Genomic DNA, 19,633 nt, shown 5'->3' on the forward strand with positions numbered 1-19,633 from the left:
TTGAATACCCGGTGGGACAATGATTAATTAGTGCCCCTGTGGGGTCTTATAAGAGATTCCACATGCTGAGAGTGATGGAAGTTTGGCTTTGACACCACCAGATGGTATAATAGAGCACCCTGAGTTCTCCATTATTACTAGACCAAGGACTCTGATCCTCTGGTTCATGCAACATGTGAGAAGTAGGAATTCCCAAAACATAAGCTGAAAATGTGTCTCCTAAATGCTTGCCCAGGTTCCTCCTGAACGAAAATCTATCAGCATGAGCATCAAGAACATCCCCACACTCCAGCAGCTGGCAGTGCAGAGCCTGCTGAGCAATCAGGCCTTGGCCATCTCTGCCCTGGAGTCCATGCCCACAAATTTTTTCCCACCATTGTTCAAGGAGGCCTTCGACGGTAGACACCTGGGACTACTGAAGGCAATGGTGGCAGCCTGGCCCTTTGCTTGCCTCCCTGTGGGGGCCCTGATGAAGACCCCCGATGTGGAGGCATTGCAAGCTGTTCTGGATGGCCTAGACATGCTTCAGTCACAGAAGGTTCGTCCCAGGTAAGCAAGGCCCAAGGAGAAGAGAAGGGTAGTCACTGAGCTAGTGGTAAATTCATGTGAGGTGAGGGAGAATGGGGTCAAAGTGGACAGAGGCTTCTGTTGTCACAACCTGAAAGTCTGTAGAACTTCTATTCAAGTTGAGAGCTGATATAAATGGCAGTCAGGAGTGGAGGACAGCTCAGAGTCCATGAAGACATAGTGGGATGAGCCTTCCCCCTGGCTCTCCTACAGGCATTTGATGTGAAAGAGACTCAAGTCTAGAGTCATTGAATGGAGGGAGGGAGGAAAGTCTCCAGATGCAGTTCATGCTAAGAGTCCTGGCCTGGCAGGTGAGAGGGGCTGTGTTGGAGCTGACAATAGTGAAGTGGGACATAAACTGTCTCTGAGTCAGTTCCTGGTTTACATTATGAAACTCCTTCCTTTTCCCTCCCAGCCGTTGGAAGCTGCAAGTACTTGACTTGAGGAATGTGCACCACGATTTCCTGGATGTGCGGACTAGAACACAGGAAGGAGCCCACTCAACAGAGACTGGGAGTGGGAAGCAAGTAGGGAGGGACCTTCCTAGATACACGCTGAGGCCACCTTTGAAGGTGGTCACTGACCTTAGCTTCAGGTTCCAGCTGAAAGAACACCAAACATGCTTGTTGCAGTGGGCCCAGCAGAGAAAAGGCTCTGTGCGGCTGTGCTGTCTGAGGATGACTATTTGTGCCCTCCCTGTGGAGATTATCAAGAAGGTCTTGGACATTTTCCATCCACACTATATCGAGGAATTGGAACTATTCACAAACCAGCTTCTGCCCTTCCTGGGTCACTTTGCATCTTGCCTTGGCCATATGAGAAATCTTCGCAAATTCTGTCTAACTCAGATCTACTTGGGCACACAAAGGGTTGTAAATACTTTGACAGACACAGAGGAAACATGTGCCATCAAGTTCCTTTCTCAGTTCTCCAAACTCAACTGTCTCCAGCATTTCTCTATGAATGGAGTCTCCTTTTCCTCTGACCACATGAAGCAGTTGTTCAGGTAAGGAAGGATGGAGAGCTGTTTCTACTGTGACAGCAAACCTTTTCCCTTTGCTTCAGCATTAGTTGTCCCCTGGGGTGTGTGTGACACTGTGGATTTTAGAATGATGGACTCATTACAGTATCTAAGGGTGGACTTGTTTCCTTCATAACTGACCATTCATTTAGCAGAGTCAGAGCTGGGGTAGGAGATGTTTAGAGAGCTGCCTTGAAAGCAGGTCCATTGGGTGGGTCAGGCCCAGTGAGTGTGCTCTGGATATTCCTCCTTGAGATCTTGGCTACATTAATGGGAGGGAACTGGACAGATTAACAGGCCCTGAGGTGTGGACAACTCACACCTGCACAGGATCCTAAGGAGCTCTGTACTCACATCTCTGTGAACAGGGACCAGCTTGTTCCTGTGCTGCATTCTCAGTCAGCCTTGAACTCTCCCAGAGAGAAGGATAATATGAGCAAAGGTTGAGACTTAGTAGGTGGAAATAGGTGATGCTGGGTGGGTGGGACCACTACTTTCAAAGGTGGAGCACTGAAATCAGGCATAGAGGATGTGATTGAAAGGAGGGACATTGATGAGCTATGCAGGACACATACCAAGATATTTCCAGAACCTTTTTTTGATGGTCCTCTCTGGGTATGACCTCCCAGCCTGCTGTTGCAAAGTTTAGTTCTGTTTGACAGAGTGAGGACAGGGAGCTACAGATCTGTGGTCTGAGACTGTCCCACCTTATGTATATGTCTCAGGAGACAATTAAATGAGCAGGAACCAACAGGTTGTATCCCAAGTGTTGACCTTCAGCATAAGGCTAGTCTGACTTTACATATGTGATCCCTTCTGTCTCAGCGTCAACCTTCCTAATGTCCTTCATTAGCCAGAACTAATTTCCTGTTCTTTCCCTAGAAGCCTGAAGACCCCCTTGGAGTCCTTGTGCATCACTCTTTGTCAGCTCTCACAGTCAGACCTGAAACACTTGTCACAGTGTCAGAGGCTCTGTCACCTGAAACACCTGGTCCTCAATGGTGTACCGTTATCCAAGATACGTCCCACACGTCTCCGAGTTCTCCTAGAGAATGTAGCAGACACACTGCAGATCCTGGATTTAATGAACTGCAAGATGAAGGACTCTCAGCTCAGTGCCCTCTTGCCTGCCCTGAGCCAGTGCTCCCAGCTCACCAGGGTCTGTTTCTATGAAAACGACTTCTCTATGGCTGTTTTGAAGGACCTTCTGCAAAGCATGGCCAATCTAAGCAAGTTGATTCTAGAGCTCTTCCCCGCCCCTCTAGAGTGCTATGATCACCAGGGTTATACCCTAGTGGAGAAATTTACCCAAGTATGTCCTGAGCTCCGGGATATAGTCACTGCCCAAAGGCAGCCCAACATAGTAGCCTTTGCTATAGGCATCTGCTTTGAATGCCTTATGCACTGTGTTTATGGACAGAGAGCAGACTTTGTAGGTGTTGACAATAAATAGGAAAAGGCTGCTTCTGGATACTGAGAAATGCAAGTCTAGGGGCAGGGATTTCATCATGAGGTCCCAGAACACATGGTTTCAGACACTGTGTGATTCATTGGGAACCAAATAGTGTTCAGTGGATCTATACCACAGGGACTAACTTGACTTGAAGTAGAATGGGACCAAGGCCACAGTTGTCTTGTGGAATCAGAAAGGCAGTTTTGCATTTCTAAATGTACCTCTGTCAAAACAGGTACACCACTGGCTTCCCAGAATGTGATAGCTGTAGATTTATGGTCAGACTAAGAACCTGAATGCTCTCCTCTGTATCCTATTCAGTCAGTAATCTAAGTTTTAGGTTCACAGTCCAGCTGTCCTGTGACCTCATGAAGTATGATCAAGGACATTTTGGTCTAAGACTGCCAGCATCAAAATGCATTGAAGATTTATGACACTGTTTTCCCCTCTTTACATCCCATTGTTTGGCTGCTTGGTGGATTATTGGTACAGAAATGTCAAACTGAACTGAGCAATATTGACCCGCTCTCCTATGAACATGGTTTTGGAGAAACTCAGGAGATTCCATCCCAGAATACTCAGATAGGAGGTGCTGAGCACACACTGAAGATGGCTGAAGAAAAAGTCCTTGCCTAGAGAACTGACTGACCTAAGACCTGGTTGTTAACTGTTTAGTTGTGAGTTTTGTCTTGATTTGCTAAGAGAGTAGCCAAGCCAACTATTTTACTCCCTTTCATTGGATCAGGTTGCAATAAGATGGTTTTAATTACTCTGGATTTTCATTGGTCTTCATTAAAAAAATAAATCTTCCTGTCCTCACACATCGTTGTGATTAATGCCTGCTAACTCACACAATGTACTAACTGTGAAGAACACTTGAAATCACACTCTGGACAGACCCATCCCTTGGGAAGTGATGTGATTGTGAGCAGAGTGGCATTTGAACACAAGACCAGGATTATTAACACAGTCTAGAAAAGTGTGGAGGTCCATAGAACTTAGAGCTCCATCAGTGCTCACAGAGGTTGGCTGTCACAGGCTAAATGCCTATTGTGAACATGGGGCATCTTTTTGTTCTTCCAAATTGTTTCATATTTTAGCTATGAAGTTGGAGTCCCACAACACACCTTATTCACAGCAAATAGAATATATACTGTATCAATCTAATGAGTGTCTGATCCCTTTCCAGGTTAGTTCATCCACAGAAATAAGGAGACTCTGCAACCAGGTTCTTCATGCCTGAGGCTCACCTGGGATTCTGAATCTCCATATACTATCAGCATTTTTTAAGATGATTGAGTGACACAATCTGAAGGATCTTCTAGATCTTACAATCCTCTTCCCACCCCCTCTTCAGCCATGTTCCCTGAGCCATAGGTGTGTGAGTATTTTGTAGATGCATTCATTTGGACTGGGCTCCTCACCATTTTGACTGGTTGTAGTTTTCTATAGTGGTCTCTGCCTCTTGCAAAGATGTTTCTTCTTTTTTTTTTTTTGTTTTGTTTTCTGGAGTTGAGGACCGAACCCAGGGCCTTATGCTTGCTAGGTAAGCACTCTACCACTAAGCTAAATCCCCGACCCCATCATAATTCTCCTGCTTTAGCCTTTTTTTTTTTTTTTTTTTTTTTTGGTTTTTCGAGACAGGGTTTCTCTGTGTAGCTTTGTGCCTTTCCTGGATCTTGCTCTGTAGACCAGGCTGGCCTCTAACTCACAAAGATCCGCCTGCCTCTGCCTTCCAGTGCTGGGATTAAAGGCGTGTGCCACCACCGCCCAAGAAGTTTCTTGATGAGGGGTGAAGACTACACTTCTCTGTAGGTATGAGGACATATGTTTATAGATTGTTGTTAGGGATTATGCTGGTTTAGGAAATTAGTGCTTGTAGATTCTCCTAAAGTGTCAGTCCTAAAAACGTACATGTATATCTTAGGACATCCATTGCTGTGAAGAGACACCATGAGCATGGCAACTCTTATAAAAAAAAAAAACATTTAATTGTGGGTGGCTTACAGTTCAGAGGTTTAGTTCATTATCATAACAGGAAGCATGGTGGCATGCAGGCAGACAAGGTGTGGGAGAGGTAGCTGAGAGTTCTACATCTGGATCCACAGGCAGTTGGAAGACAGTGAGCCATTGAGCCTGGTTGGGCTTCTGAAACCTCAAAGCCCACTCCCCTAGTGATGTACTTCTAACAAGGCCACACCTACTCCAACAAGGCCCTACCTCCAAAACACACACCACATTGCTGTGGGATGTTCTCTATGCTGTGAATGTGTTGCTCTGATTGGTTAATAAATAAAGTGCTGATTGGCAGTAGCCAGGCAGGAAGTATAGGCGGGACAAAGAGAGGATGAGGCTGGGAACAGGAAGGCTGAGGCAGGGAGACGCTGCCAGCCGCCACCTTGAGAAGCAGGATATAAAGTACGGGTAAGCCATGAGCCATGTGGCAAGGTGTAGATTTATAGAAATGGGTTAATTTGAGATGTAAGAACTAGATAACAAGAAGCCTGCCACATCCACACAGTTTATAAGTAATATAAGTCTCTGTGTGTTTGCTTGTGTCCGAGTGCCTCGGGACTGGCTGGAGGGTGAGAGAGATTTGTCCTGACCGTGGGCCAGGCAGGGCCAGGAAAACTTCAGCTATACCCAGTGAGTTTATGAGGGTTATTTTCATTCAGACCACCACAATGTATGTAGCATTATATAGACTGAACAGCTTGTATGTAGGAATATATATGCATATACATATATGCATGTAATAACCCTCAGCTAAAAAAAGGCCATGAACTTGGAGAACAAGGAGGGGTTTGGGGAAGGATTTAGGAAGAAAGTGAAGAAAGCAATGTTGTAATTAAATTATAATCTCAAAAAGAAAAGAAAGGATAAGTTACCAGATGTAGCTAAGCATATTTGCTCACTGAAAACAGTGTAGGTTGGAGGGTGAATGCCCAGTACCCTCATATCAGAGTCAGATGCAGGATGACAGACAAGTTTGTCACAAAAGCTGGGGTCATAGACTGAGTTAAGACTACTTAGTGTTACACAGCAGTGTTCTCAGCTTCTCCCTCCCCTACAAAATTCTGGGATGTACTTCAGTTGCTTGAGTGAGGGCCTAGCATCCTAGAGCCCTGAGTTACATCTCATACCCACGAAACACTAGGCACACTAGTGCACTCCTGCAGTCTTAACACTGTGGGAGGAGAGGCAGAGGACCAGAGGTTCAAGGTCATACTACTTAGTATGGGAGCTTCTCTTGGTTTTCAACTTGAATACATCTGGAATTAATCCCAAATTCCTTGGTACACATATGAGAGATATTAATTAAATCATTTTAATTGGATATTCACTTCTTGTGGGGCATTTACCCACCAACCCCACAGTTCCCCAGAGTTTTCTTGAGTGTGGGCAGCAGGAAATATTAGATGCAAGGGTTTATTGCAGAGATAAACAGAAAATAAAGGATAGCCTCGAGAGGGCCTGGAACCTTTTCAAATGGCCCCTGACTGTCTCTGCCCCAGGGTATTTATAGAGACACCAAGGGGTGGAGCAAAAGACCTCCCCCCAGCACAGCCAAGTGCAGACCATCTCAGACACCTGCACTCAGGCCTCTGGTCCTAATCATCCTCTATGCGGACATGCTCTGTAAAGCCACAAAGAACCTGAAAACAGGCTCCCACAGGTCCCCCTTTCTTCATATATAAAAAACTAATTATTAATGGCTTACTGCAATCTCCATAGGTGTTACACCTCCCAGTATGGGAGTAGAGGACAAAGACGGCATTTCTCTTTTGAATTAGGTCCAAGGTGACTACAGCAGTCTTAGCTGCCTCAAGCCCTTTCTAAACCAAAAACTCTTAAGGCAACTACAAACTGAAAGAATCCCTTAGCTTCATCATTACCATTAACAGGTTAACATAAATATTGCTATACATAGTCACAATCCTCCCAATCTTACAACACAAAGCAAACTCTTAACAAAGCCAGTTGAATTAGCATATATGGTGCTATAGTTAAGAATTTTCTCCATCTTACAACTTTAACTCTTAATCATTTGAATTTTCTTGCTAACAGGAACATAGGAAAAACTTCGATGTATTCACATCAAACTTTATTTCCTTAACTCCACAAAACCATGGTGCACTAATATCAATAGGTTAAACATAATTTCTGCAAACATAATTCAACCTCATAACTCCTCCATTTCTTTATAATTTTAAACAAAATCTCAAACCTAGTTAGAAAAAAAACAAACTTTTCTGTTTAAACAGTTCCATTTGTATCACAAAAACAGTTCCGTAAGTCATTCCATTTTTACATAAACAGTTCCACAAAACAATTGCATTTTAACACAGAACAATTCATTAATCACCAGCATATATGCACACACATCTTGACTCTAGGTCAATAAATCTCTTCATTTAAACAGTTCCATTTTTAACCCAATTCTAGACAACAGTTCCTAGGTCATTACTATAAGTAAACTCAAAATTGTCCCATTGCAATTAAATCTCTATTGTTCATTTCTTTTTTTTTTCCAGAGCTGAGGACCGAACCCAGGGCCTTGCGCTTGCTAGGCAAGCGCTCTACCACTGAGCTAAATCCCCAACCCCTCTATTGTTCATTTCTTAAGTCCCAAAATTCAAATGATAAATTCTGGCACTAGCCTTCCAAATATGAAGAAATCCATAACCAAAATCTTTTTGCAGTTAACAATTTTAGTTCAAACAAGCGTCTCTGCAACTTTTATTCTCAAGCCAGAGACCTTTTTAGTAATAGTAATATTTTAAACTGCACCATTTTTGCTGTTCGCTCAGGTTTTTCTGTGTTGCGTTGATTTTCCATGGATCTCAGCTGCGGATGCCTTGTTGTGCTGGTTCTGGCGTCCGCCATTCTTAGCGGCTTCTGGAGCTTTTGAAACCATTCAGACTGCCTACTTTGCAGTCTACTAGGACACTATCTTCTGTGTCTGATTCTTTTACCATATACATTAAGCATAGATTCACATTCAATATTTATACTTTCACAAACTCATAACATGTGCTTAAGCATAAACTCACACTCAACATTTACACATTTTTACAAACTCACATATAGCATATTAACATCTACTTATTTATACTCTTTAAGGAAACTATAGTACTACTTTAGCAAATTTATTTCTTATTACTTCTTATATACTTCTTATATTCATTCCATCTTCTTATTTAAACTTACAACTAGCATCTTACAAGCTTATTACTACATGTCTTAAGACTACCTTAGGTACTTCTTGCAAGCTTATATTCTTAAAGGAACTCTATAGATCTATTTTACAAACTTATATAGGGCTACCATTAGCATATATATAATTTAGCAAACACCCAAAGATTTCTTAACACAGATCTAACAAGACAGAATAATTTCTACAAACTCACATATCTTATTTTCATCTTTTTCTACTTCTTACTCTTAATTATCATCACTATCTCTATTAGATTCTCTTAACTAGACAGGAAGTACGTACATCATTTCTAAAGTTTAGAGTTTATAGTCAGCTTTGCTATACAACATGGGGATTTAGTGAGTTTTGTCGTTATAGAGTTGTGATATGCTATTCCGGAACTGGCAGAGATGCACTGTCAGCGTAAATGGTTTTTAACTAGAGGCTGTCCCTTCACCCAAATTCATAATAGCTCCCCTAAGTACTTCAATTCAGACAAACGTGTCTATTACAGCAGTACTTTTTTTTTTTTTTTTTTTTTTTGGTTTTTCGAGACAGGGTTTCTCTGTGTAGCTTTGCGCCTTTCCTGGAACTCGCTTTGGAGACCAGGCTGGCCTCGAACTCACAGAGATCCCCCTGGCTCTGCCTCCCGAGTGCTGGGATTAAAGGTGTGCGCCACCACCGCCCGGCTACAGCAGTACTTTTGGTTCCTTCTAGGGAAAAACTTCACTTCACGCTGAGGGTGAAATTACCATATTTAGCTGCTGTAAAGCTCTTCGCCAAAGACTGCACAGCTATTAGGTGATATAAAGTATTTTTCTAAAGGAGCCAGTAAAGCCAAAAGCGGCACAGCTCCAAACTCTGTTTCCTCACTGTTTGCATTAACCAGTGACAAAACCTCAGAAACACTAATCGAGCCACTTTCATTCTGGTTCCTTTATAGGAACATCATTGGAGCTGATCCTTAGACGCTCCGGTAACCACCGAGCTTCATTCTCCTCTTGTGAAAAAACACAAACATGTCCTCGACTCCATATTAAAACAGGATCTGGACCCTTCCATAATCCCGAGCAGGGATCTTTCCATTTCACTTGAGCAAAAGTCGCTTGGGTGCCACTGTGCCAAAATCTATCTGCGGCAGACTGCTCACTGACATCCATATTCAAAAAGTTCAGAACAAAAAGAGCACGATTTAATGCATTATGTGGAGATTGAGGGTAAATTTCTTCCTATTATTTTTTGAAGTTGTATTTTAAGACTGCTATGAGCCCTTTCCACAATACCTTGTCCCTGAGGATTATAAGGAATACCTGTTTTATGTATGATTTCCCATTGGGTACAAAATTGTTGAAATGCCTTGCTACTATATCCAGAACCATTATCAGTTTTAATAATTTTTGGTATACCCATATATGAAAAACACTTCAAGCATACATAATTACATGTTTTGTAGCTTCCCCAGGTTGTGCACTAGCCATTAAAAATACCGAATAAGTGTCAATGGTCACATGTACATATCTTAATTTGCCAAATTCTACAATATGTGTAACATCCATTTGCCATAGATAATTGGGAAGAAGACCTCGAGGGTTTACCCCTAAGTGAGGGATAGGAAAATATTTTGGACATACCCCACATCATTTAACTATTTGATGAGCTGCTTCTTTGGTAAGATTGAATTGCTTTCTTAAGCTTTTGCTATTTTGATGAAGAGCATGTGACTGTTGAGCCATTTCCACTTGGGATAATGCTCAGCCATTGCATTACCCTCAGCTAAAGGACCAGGAAGATTGGAGTGAGCTCTAATATGGCCCACAAAGCATGGCAGCTTTCTTTTGTGGAATAGCGTTTTAAATTTGTTGAAACATTTTGACTTGGTTGTAGTTAGTTCCAATATTTTCACCAAAACTGTTACTATTCAAAGGAGTCAAGAACATAGATGTTCTTTCATGAAACATATCCTTCATTAGCTTACTTTGAGAAAAAGCATTTTCAGGATTTAGTATTTTCACTTCATTAGCTTTAACTCCTGATATCAGCACCTGTGATATTTAGCATTGATTTCTTATAAGGAACTTTCAGGTGAAGCAACTATTTTTTTAAGGCAGATTTTTCTGAAGTTTGTTCCCCATCTATAAGGCAGTCATTTCTTTTTGAATACCTGTTTCCTTGTCTCCTTATTAGATTTGCAAAGGAATTACTCATTGTAGGCAGTTTGTTCAAAAGGCAAAGAACTTTATTTTCCCATAAGTTTCTTCATATCTAAGACAACGTTCAGTGTATAAACTGCTCTCTCTTGCTTTCTTAACGATTTTAAAGTGACTTGTTTGCTCTTAAGGGTAGCTTTTTGTCATCCAACTACCGTAAAAACTTTGCACAGCTATTAGGGTAAATAAGGCATTTTACCAAAGGAGCCCCAAACCTCGAAGCACCTAGTTCTGTATCCTTTCAATTTTTTCATTGGAACTGACACTTAAACTCTTAGACGATTTTCCTCCTTATTCTTTTAAAAGCTGTTTTTTAAGTTTACCATGAACATATTTTCGAGCTGACAAGTGTTTCAGGGCAATGTCGCTATCTTTAGCGGAAAAACTACCTTTCCCAGAATGCATTTCCCTTATATCAGTCCCCTATTGCAAGCTAGCTTTTGGACTTCATTTCCCATAGTTCTTTTCGGGTCTGAGCGTCAACTGGTTCTCTTTTACCAGACTTGCTTACAAATTCTTGCCCGGGAGGTTTGAACAAAGTTTTTTGCTTTTGCAACGGGAGATTTGAATAAGCATTTTACATTTTCAGCTATGGCACATTGGGAGATTCCTATTCTCTCCTCAGCTGGCTTTAATAGGTGTCTCTCCTTCATTTGACACTGGCCCCCGAATCAGAACTGCACCTGCCTCATTAGCGCGCATTGAGGCTGGCAACTTTCCCCTGGACTTGTGTTTGCCTTAGCCAGTCAGTGAAAAATGAACATTTACAACAGCTTTTCCATAACTCCTTCAGAGAGATTTTCTCCCACTGACTTTATTCTCATTTTGCTTGTTCCTTACTCCGCAGATGCAGAGCTTCAGGTATGTCTGTGGCTCTGTACCTCTGCTAGCTGCCTTTGGAGATAGGGGCTTTTTTCTCTCCCCGAATCTGCCTCAAATTCTAGCAGCTTTTTCAGGTCATATTTTTCTGGGGAGGATTATGTCCCTTCTGTTTCTTCAGAGTCTTTCTCCCAGACAGTTCCCAGTTTGGTCTCAATTTATCCCCTCTACTCCAGAATCATTTCCAACACTACAGTGGCGGCTTTCCCTGCTACTGAAGGTAGGGGCTTTTTGTCCATTTTTGTTTTCGGGGTCTGAGGTTTGTGTTCATAAATCAAGCTTAGCAAGGGAGGTTTTTGCCATATCTAAGCTTGCATTAGGACAGGTGTTTTTCCCTCAGGCCTTTCACCTGGCCCAGTCCCCCAGTGGGCTGCATTTGCTTGTCTGGGTGCTCAAGGACAGAGTTTATACCAGAGACAATCACCCCTTAGGGCTACACTCCCTCATCTCATCGGATTCAGTTGAAACAAAGCTTTTCTCAATGAGGTGCTTTCTGACAGAAAAGAAAGCTTTACTCCTGGATAGTTCTGTCCTGCCCTGGCTGGGCTCTTTCCCCAGACAGCGTTCTGACTCAACAGCACAACTGCTTCAGACACAGTTCAGCTTTACTGTTTTCCCAGAAAGATCCTTACTCTGATAGGAAAGCTTTTTCTCAGATTTCTTTTTGCAGCTGTGGACCTATAAACCCGGGACTTGTAGGAAAGCGGACAACTGTGCCGTTCCCACTGGCTTTAGCTTTGGTTGTTCATTAGCAATCTTCCCCTAGGTCCTGAACCTTCCTGCCTCAGCTCTGTGCTCCAGGAAGTTTACAACTGCAGGAACCCTAGTATCCCCAAAATGCACTCCAACTCAGAGACGCTGGCCAGTCACTTCTGGGTTTTTGGTCAGAAGCTAGGATACAATGTTAACAGTTTGCATTGCTTCAGGGGATCTTTGCATTAGGACCATTAGGAGCACCTTTTCATTCTGAAATGCTCACTCAGAAACAAAACCCTTGATGCCTCAGCTGGGCTGTAACTGAAAAGCTTGGCTTTTTTGCTTTTCTCAGGTAAAGTTTCCTGCCCTTTTGGGCTCTCTGTAGCTCTTTACCCACACTCTCCCAAGCGTTTCCCTCAGGGTACTCTGACCCACTGTCTTTCACTAGCTTGAAGAGACAGAGCTTAGAAGAGGTTTTAAGGAACTTGTCCCTGCCTCCTGCATTGTAGGGAGGATTTTCAAAGCTTGAAAGTCAGAACTTAGAGAGGTTTTGCTGTCTTAAGAGGTTTGTTGTTTTCCCTTAGAACTAATCACAGGTGGTCCGCATACTAATATCTTCAGGTGATTCTAATTTGTCCTTCTGAGAGAGAGTTCTGAAAGGCTTTAGTTAAGTTTAAGAGAGCTTTTAGTTTGAGAAAGATTAAGGCTTTTTAGAGAGATTCCCCCCCGCCCAAGTTTTCCAAGAAAAGCTTTATAGTTTAAGAATTATTTTTCCCAAGAGAGAGACCAACTTTTCCCAAAACTTCTGAACTTTAAACTTTTTGGCTTTTTTTGCCTCAGGGAGATATCACTTTCTCCTGCCACTTGGACTTAGCATTTCAGCTGTCCCCAGGACAAAAGCTTCCATAGGAAACTTTTTCTTCCCCATAAACTCAAAAAAGAGCTTTTTTACTTCCCGTAAAGCCCAAAGAAAGATTGTTCCCCCAGTTTGCATTCATAGCCCCCAAAGTTAGAAAATTGAAGAGTTTTTCTGTCTAGTTGCCTTACTTATTTTTTTCTACATGATCTTACACTTCTAAATTTTTCCTACACTGTATTACTACCCTATGACTTATACTTATTTTTCAGATAGAAATTGAGAAAAGGAAAGAAAATTTTGACAGAAAAGAATTTTGTGCTGCAGCATCAGACATCCTTCCAGTCCGCTTTCCTTTTCTCTTGAGGATAAAACCCCTGCCCCTCAAATTTTCCATAACACCGGCATGCCTTTCCACTGGCAGGGCTGACCCATACTTTTGCCAAAAACTCTAATAAAACTACTATTTTCCTTTATCTATAGTTCCTATTACTTTGTCTTTAGTTCCTGTTCATTTGTCTTAGTCCCCCCTTTTTTTTCTTTAGTCCCATTTTTTTCTTTTTTCTTTAGTCCCTGCTCATAGCACCATTCTGTGGAGCGTTTACCCACCAACCCCACAGTTCCCCAGAGTTTTCTTGAGTGTGGGCAGAAGGAAATATTAGATAGAAGGATTATTGTGGAGAATCTTGCAGAGATAAACAGATAGAAAATGAAGGATAGCCTCAAGAGGGCCTGGAACCTTTTCGAAGGGGCCCTGACTGGCTCTGTCCCAGGGTATTTATAGAGACGCCAAGGGGTGGAGCAAAAGACCTCCCCCCCAGCACAGCCAAGTGCAGACCATTTCAGACACCTGCACTCAGGCCCTTGGTCCTAATCATCCTCTATGCGGACCTGCTGGGTAAAGCCACAAGGAACCTGAAAACAGGCTCCCACAACTTCTAATCTGGATCTTAGAGGTGTGAAGACACTCCTTTGATCTGGGCCACACCTTCTGCTGGCACTTGATGTAAACAACATGGAAGAAGGAAGTTGACTATCTGCTTGCTCTCTCTCTTACTAGCAAATTCATTCCTTCACTAGCAGTAAACCCTATTTCTTAGGGATTCTGTAACATACTGAAGACCAGCTGAGATATCCAACCTCATGTACTGAATAACTACTGGATTTTTGGAGCTTCTGTTCATAGGTAGCCATTGTTGGATTAGCTGGACCACTGCTTGAAAGCTAGTCTAATAAATCCCCCTTTTATATTATATAAAATAGATTCAAGAGAGATTGGATCTATAAGTTGGGTTCTCCTAGAGAATCCTGACTAATACATTTAGCTATGCTTATGAAAACCTGCCCCAAAGAATTCAGAAACTGAAAAGGAAAGAAAAGAGAAGAAAAGGAAAAAGACCTCTGCTGCATACAAGGCAAAAGCTCTACCTGTGAGGTAAGCCTCATAATGGTTTTAACTAAAGCTGCTGACGTCCTCCAAAACTAGATCTGAACACTGTTTAAGACGGGACTTGTGCCCTCCTTCACAAACCATGCTGCTTCCACACCAACAAATGCTATTGGGTTTGAGATGAGACCCAAAGACACAGGGCCCAGACAAAAATTCAACCACAAGCCTCCTCCTATGGGAGGTTTCCAGTTCTCTCCCTTCCTGGCCTCATCAGTTCTTTCCTCCTTACTATGCCCATACTTTTGTTTGTATCCCTTTTAGATATTTTACTTATAAACCTACACCTAACCAACTGTTGCACATAAGCTCTCCCAATGGCTGTCATCCTACTACAGCTCCATTTGTTCCTGATACAAAGGCAAAAGACCTTTCAGATGCTGTGGACTCTGGCTACAAGTGAACTTCATAGCTTTCACCCCAGGTCAGATACAATTCTTTACACTAGTCCTCTGTTTTCTCCTCTTCTCTTCCTTTGATGCTCTGCAGTTCCCTGTTGCTTCTGCTGGCTCATTTTGGAGCAGCATTCTTGGCACTGGGACTATGCACTGTCACCCTGAATCAACTCTGTACCTACCTCACTGGCTCACTGACTCTCATGTCCCTACTCCTCTCCCTCCCTACAACTTTCTAGAAGATTGTAGCCAAATCTTCTGTTTATTGCTCTATTATTTTTCAAAAGTCTCTCCAAGAATGCATGGCACCAATCTCATGATCCACTGCCACTGATCCTGTTCAAATTCCTCTCCTGCTAAATGACCAGAGGCACCCCTCTTCAACAGACCTGGAACTAACCCTCTGACAATGACTCTTCTCAGCTCGAAGTAATCAAGAAAGAGTTGATGTCTCTGTTCCTCACCTCTTGTGAGGCTCCTGCTTCCCATCTCTTTCTGTGCTTATCAATATTTGCAATGATAGAATGCCTTGGCTGTAAAACAAGATTCCTATGAAATTACAGAAGACCTTGCTCAGCAGTTATTGGTCGGCCCAGAAAGGAATGTCTGTCCGGACAGCCTGTCTCCTCAGATGGTCTGTCTGTCCCACCTGAGCAAACAATTTCAGGAAGGAGAGGCTGCAGAAGAGAAACACTTTCCTCATTCCCAAACTCCCCCACTCCTAAAATGGTCACAGACAGCTTTTTCCCCTGGCAGGCCCCTCAGTTTCCTGTGGAAGAGAGGCTGCTCCTCGCTGTGTACTCTGATAGACACAGTCCTGTCTGTTGAAGGTCAGACTCTACTGTCTCTCTGCCTTTTCTCTTTTTAAGCTGACTCACAAGTCATACATTATCAATTTATAGATACTTATCAACTGGATAGGAAGAAAAACCAATGTTTTACCTATACTACGATAACTAGAGCTGGTTAGCAATGATTGTTTATTCAAAATAGCTAGCAGAGAACATTTTGGATGTCCCCAATGCAAACTTAAAATGTCTGAAGTGATGGCTCTGCCAGTCATCATATTCTGACCAATATTTGTTAGACATAGGTATTGAGCTGTCATATTGCACCCTATACACGCACAAAATTATGAGGTGTCCATTACATTTTTAAAGATATTTTAAATGAAAGCTAAAATAAGGATATTCTCAGACACCATCTGAAAGAATTCAACATTGTTGATCCACACTATAAAAAATACAAAAACCTTCACTGAAGGGATACTATCCCAGAGAAAAGAAAGATGAAAGAAGAGAGAGCATTTCAGAAGTCCAGCCAGAAAGACTAAGGATAAAGAAAACCATGAGTTTGATGTCTAGAAAATACACAGAAACTGCAGGGTGTGGTGATACAGGCCTTTAATCCCAGCATTTGAGAGGCAGAGGTAGGTGAATGTCTGTGAGTTGGAGTCCAGCCTAGTCTACATAATGAGTTCCAGGACAGCCAGGACTATATATTTAAACCCTGTTTCAAAAAGAAGGGAAGAAAGGAAGGAAGGAAAGAAGGGAGGGAGGGAGGGAAGGAAAGAGGGAAGGAGGGAGAAGGGAGGAAGGGAGGGAGGAAAGAAGGAAGGAAGGAAGGAAGGAAGGAAGGAAGGAAGGAAGGAAGAAGAAAGAAAGAAAGAAAGAAAGAAAGAAAGAAAGAAAGAAAGAAAGAAAGAAAGAAAGAAAGAAAAGAAAGAAAGAGTTGCACAGGAACAACAATAACAATAACAGGAAAGGGATGGTTATGCACTTGAAAAATACAAATTAAAAGTAGAGTAACAGTTGTACAGTCTCAAGTATGGCAGCAATAGCTAAGGCTGGTAATATCCACACTGATGGCATATGATCTGTGGAGCAATTGGAACTCTCCTCCAGATCCTGATGGTGGTGCTGATGCAACCCACAGTTGTTTGGCAGGAGGTGGGAAGGCTCAGTAGGATCATAACTGAGGCATTTTATTCCTAGGTATTCCCACAGGTTGAAATGCCTATAAACTTATTAAGATATGTTCTGAAGGCTTCTGTAGTCAACATGGTATATTCAAGAAAAACAACTACCCCCTCTTTCCACACTCTCCCCTCCTGTATTCTCCCCCCCTCCACGAGGTCTCTCTCTCTCTCTCTCTCTCTCTCTCTCTCTCTCTCTCTCTCTCTCTCTCTTTCTCTCTTTCTCTCTCCTTTCTTTCCCTATAAAGCTCTAGAAAGTTTAAAAAAAAGAAAAACTACAGTCACAAAAAACAAATAAAAATTAGTTACAACAAACTGTTAATAACTCAATATAAATTAAGGAAGGAGTGTGAAGATAATAACGAAATGATTTAAACATGAAAATGTGATCAACTGCAAGTTAAAATAAGTATCAAAAAGCTACATAAATCAATTTGGGCTGGTTTTTAGTATTTACAACCAAGTACTGAGAAGTAATTTTGCAAAAAAATGTGTCGAGATGAAATTGTCTATGAGAATGCTCTTTTCAAAATTGTTCATATGCAGTTATAAATCATCTAAATATCCTTAAGTTTGAGCTGTTAAGAATCATTATGGTTTTTTTGGGAAATTTGTCTTCTAAGATTATTTTTAGTTGAGTATGTGGAGGGTATCGGCATGGGAGCATGGATGTCTGCTGAGTTCAGAAGAGGGTGTCAGATCCCCAGGAGCTACAGTTAAGGCAACTGTGAGCTACTTGAAGTGGATGCTGGGAACCAAGGACTAGTTCTGTGTGAGAGCATCCTGTGCTCTCAGTTACTGAGCCATCCCTCCCGCCCCTAAGTCACTGTACTTTCTTTTCAAAAGTATACACTGTAATTATTAAGCAATCACTAGGTATATTACTATGGTTACATAGTAAACCTAATTATATAAAACTTTTAAGACACATGGTGGGACTGAGAACAGATCTCAGTGATAGAGTACTTGCCCAGCATGATCAAGGCCCTAGGTTTGATCTTTCCCTGAAAGGATACACCTGCCATGGTGTAGTGATAACTCGGGTGGTTTGGGGATTGGTAACTGCTGACTGAGAGTCAAAGGAAGCCATTAATCTTTATCACATTTCTCTATTTGAAAGTTTTCCTATAGTTACCCTTCTAAACTAAAAAGAAAATGTCAGAACACAGTTTAAAGTAGCAAAAACCCACATTATCAGTAGTCAAAGTAACAAAGCATGATCATGAATCATTACAACAGAGAGTAAAGACTCAAATAAAGTTCTAACAGGATGAGATAGGTAATCTTTCATAACGATCAAGGTGGATCACCTTTTATCACAGGTGGTAGCCATGCTGCCAGAATCTAGGGTGTATCTGTTTAAGTGGGACTCAGTAGCCATGAGGAGGCACTGAAATCTTGGCATTTTCAGACTCCTACCAGATTCATGGCACTGTTTATAGGAATTCTGAAGCACATTTAAAGGCTGACATTATATTACTTATTTACATGAACTATAAGGTTATGGGTAAAAGAACCAAATAACTTAAGTCCACAATAATTCTCCTTTGACTTTCACCTCTCAGAATCCTAACACTGATTCTGCATAATAGAAAGATGAAAATATCTGACTATGTAACTTTGTAATGCTAACTTTCAGGCCTTTGAGAACTTACAAGAGAAGCAGGATAATTATATATAACACAATTAGAGATACATATTTCAATGCTTATGTTTATAACATTTATTATCATACAAATTGTCATGAAAAAGCAAGACTTCCTTGCCCAGTACTTAGACACATGTCTCAAGAGTAGAAGATGTACAATATAGGAATCTCACTACAAAATTAAATATCTTCCAACCAAGTTCATTCTCAGGTCCATGTTTTTTGAATAAATGTTTTATTTACAACAAACTCACATAGATCTTTATAACATTAAATTTAGTTTTATGCATTTATGCTCAGTGTATTTTGAAAAATAGACATTTTCAAAACAGCTTTCCAAAATAAATATTGATAGATTTTGTATAAAAATAATTCACTTGATATAAACCTAATCCATGGAATCCATTTCAAGCTGCTCATACAAACACGTGTCACAGTGTCTCAGCTGTAAACAGTTTTATTTTAAGTTGCTCACTCAACATTGATGATGAGTGCAGAAGCGCTTTACGGTTTCCAACTAGAGGCTCAAGAAAGTAAACTTACTGACTGGGCTACCTCCATCCCACAAATGGCTCTTCACATGCTTGGTAACTACAATGAAGGCTTTCTCACAAGCATCCTCAGCTTAATCACACTACAGTGGGCCATTTTAATTTTGTGCTTTAAAGTTTGAGAATGGATTTTCTCAGGAATTACTTCAGAATAAAACAACTATCAAGATGAGTCTTGGAAGATGAACAAAGATAAATTTCTTCTGAAGATCACCAGATATTAGAGGTCTGTTCCCATCCACTGGAAGGTGATATAGAGTTGTACTTCTTGATTCATCAGCAAGCTGCCAATGTTCCCTGTGTGCATACCTCTCAGTTCTTTCAGTCTAAAGCTTATTGTCCTGCAGCTCTTGGGAGCTAATGTCAATACTACTGAAGGAATTCGAATATGTGTTTGACATTTGCAAGAAAGGGCTTAATTCTACTGGAGAAAGGTGAGAAGAATTGCAAGACTGTCAAGACTAGGGGGAGAAATTCTAACTCCAAGTGCAGGTTCTCCCACTGGCTTGGGAACTTTGTGCAAATCTTTTAAGGAAGAAAGGGCCATATCTGTCAAACACAGAGCATCTATAAATGGAGCATAAGGCTGCAGTAGGAGCCCTACTCTCAGAGAGACACAATGTGGCTTTTGTGGAGTATGGGTTTTAATCTAGTAAACATAAAAATCCTGCCAGCCTGACACATGATTTATTCTCTCACTGTTTTAAGTGAGTCATGGCTCACACGATGGATTCTCTTTCT

At 41.6% G+C, this 19,633-nt stretch overlaps 1 protein-coding gene across 1 annotated transcript; it reads left to right on the forward strand.

Annotated features, from left to right (window-relative positions):
* The first annotated feature begins 262 nt into the window (after window positions 1-262).
* On the forward strand, window positions 263-3,031 carry LOC128097810 (PRAME family member 12-like). Its single transcript, XM_052718557.1, is given in 4 exon segments — window positions 263-549; window positions 983-1,573; window positions 2,471-3,003; window positions 3,006-3,031. Coding segments are annotated over 4 exon segments (1,437 nt in total).
* Window positions 3,032-19,633: the final 16,602 nt, after the last annotated feature.

This window comes from Peromyscus californicus, unplaced genomic scaffold (assembly GCF_007827085.1).
Source record: "Peromyscus californicus insignis strain IS unplaced genomic scaffold, ASM782708v3 Scaffold_5__1_contigs__length_169319896, whole genome shotgun sequence".
Taxonomy (NCBI): Eukaryota; Metazoa; Chordata; class Mammalia; order Rodentia; family Cricetidae; genus Peromyscus; species Peromyscus californicus.